Genomic DNA, 2,500 nt, shown 5'->3' on the forward strand with positions numbered 1-2,500 from the left:
GCACTTCTCGAAGTCGCACACGGACGAGAACCAGGTGAAGGTCCCGTTCGCGGACTCCACCGTGGCGCAGGGTCGGAATGCGTCCGGCTGGCTGAAGGACGAGTGGAAGTTCGTCCACTTGACTGGCTCGTCGTTGGCCGTTCGCTTCCACTCGCCCGCCGACGAGCCCGTGAGCCCGATGTAGAAGAGGGTGTGCGCTTGGTCCACGCAGAGGTCATTGAACCTCTCGAATTTATCGTGCAAGTATTTGTTTTCTTCGGCGCTCGACGGAAGGACTATGTAGCCCTTAAGAGTATTGCACCAGCTCATGCTGTCGTAGAAGTTCCGTCGGAAGGGAAACGCGATGGCGAACTCTCTGCTCTCAAAACAAAGGTCCTCCTCGGTGATGGCGGAAACCTCGGTGTCGCCGACCATTGTAAAGATCGTCATTTCCTCATCGACGTACAGTAAGGGATCGCGATCTATGTTCTTCGCACAGGACAAAAAGCTCTTCGACTCCTCCTCGGTCAGCAGTCCGTCGTAAAAGGAAAAGTCAGCGACCTCCGCATGGAAGACCTGGTCCAAATAGAAGCCTCCTTCAGGGGTGTCCTGCTCTTGACCCAGGACGACGCGGCCTCCAGGAAGGATTCTCGGGTTGTCGCTGTTGTCTGTCTTCAGGGGCCGGGATTTGATCTCCAGGTCCATTCCCTATAAACAAAGTAGGTAACAAGCTTTCATCATCTGTTTCTGCAATATAAAGTTTATACTAGAAAACATATGCTACCCATGAAATCAGAAAATTCAGGGTACTTGAAAAAGTATGCCGATACCGTCTGTACTATACATACGGCAAATTTGAATGCACTTATAAGTATCTGTTCCTGGAGATCAACAGAAACGCAGATGTGCTGCCATCTATAGAGCTGGAATGTATATGGAACAATGGCGTGCACTTGGCTGGAGCCACAGGCTATGACTAGATCTTTTAGTTCCGGTCCTGAAACGAAAACAATTATAGATGTTATTAGCGTATTTCCATTTTCATTTGCCATTAGAATTACTAGAATTCGTATTGTCATTATTCCTAACACTAGTACTGTTACAACTGTTTCTACTGCCACTACGGATGCTGCTGCTGCTCGTGCTAAAACCACTATTATTACCAGTAGTCACTAGTTATACATGGTATAACTGCACTTACTTAGAACAAAAAGCAGTTCGTCGTCCAGATTTTCGATGTAGTAACTAAACAGAACATTCGTGGGCGGTAGCTTGAAGAACCTCAAGTGGGCGCACAAACTGAACTACAGAGAGGAAAAAGACCTATAAATATGATCCTTTCATAATGATTATCAACAAATCACTTGAGCATTTTACTTTGCCGTATGCATGATAATAATTCATTGGAATTGAACCACACTTGGAATTCTCTAAATGAGCGCCTGAGCCCGTTTATTTCCACGCCTAACCATTCAAGTGAGTGTTCAGCAGAAACCCGACCTGGACAAGCTCCGGCAGCCCGTTCGGCCCCGTGTCCAGGTAGCTGTTCGTCGTCGTGAGGTTGCCGGTCTGGAACCTCACCACGGGGACCTGGCGCGCTTCTGGAAGGCGGTGCATGGGGAGTCAAAGATGGCATTTGTATGTACATACAAATAAACAAAATGTGTGTGTATATTTATACATATATATATATGTATATATATATATATATATATGTATATATATATATATATATATATATATATATATATATATATATGTATGTATGTATGTATATATATAAATGTATATATATATATACATTTGTATATACATATGTATATATAATGTATATTTAGTATGTATATATATATATATATATATATATGAATATATATGAATATATGTATATATGGATATATGCATATATATATATATATATATATATATATATATATATATATATATATATATACATATATATATATATATATATACACATATATATTACATATATATATATATATATATATATATATATATATATTTATATACATATATATATGTATGCATACATTTGCATTTATATGCACAAACACAGACACACACACATACAAACACACACACACACACACACACACACACACACACACACACACACACACACACACACACACACACATATATATATATATATATATATATATATATATATATATATATATATATATATATATATATATATATGTATATATATATATATATATATGTGTGTGTGTGTGTGTTTGTGTGTGTGTGTGTGTGTGTGTGTGTGTGTGTGTGTGTATATATGTATGTATGTATGTATGTATATAAATATATATATACATGTATATATACATCTATATATATACATCTATATACATATATATATATATATATATATATATATATATATATATATATATATATATATATATATATATATATATATACAGCTGGAGGTGAGGGCCATATTAATGTAGACATGTATTAATTACTCAATATAATTTTGATGTTTATT

The 2,500-nt window shown here is 37.1% G+C and overlaps 1 protein-coding gene across 1 annotated transcript in view; it reads right to left on the reverse strand.

Moving 5' to 3' along the window:
- Positions 1-1,596, reverse strand: part of LOC138867854 (uncharacterized) — a 7,595-nt gene extending 5,999 nt beyond the window's left edge. The window contains exons 1-4 of the mRNA XM_070144675.1: positions 1,447-1,596; positions 1,181-1,283; positions 828-976; positions 1-687 (exon numbers count right to left, since the gene is read on the reverse strand). The exon at positions 1-687 is cut by the window's left edge and continues 279 nt beyond it. Of these exons, the coding sequence (XP_070000776.1) occupies positions 1-687; positions 828-976; positions 1,181-1,283; positions 1,447-1,596 (1,089 nt within the window). The remainder of the gene's footprint in view (positions 688-827; positions 977-1,180; positions 1,284-1,446) is intronic.
- Positions 1,597-2,500: the final 904 nt, after the last annotated feature.

This window comes from Penaeus vannamei, chromosome 32, assembly GCF_042767895.1.
Source record: "Penaeus vannamei isolate JL-2024 chromosome 32, ASM4276789v1, whole genome shotgun sequence".
Lineage (NCBI taxonomy): Eukaryota > Metazoa > Arthropoda > Malacostraca > Decapoda > Penaeidae > Penaeus > Penaeus vannamei.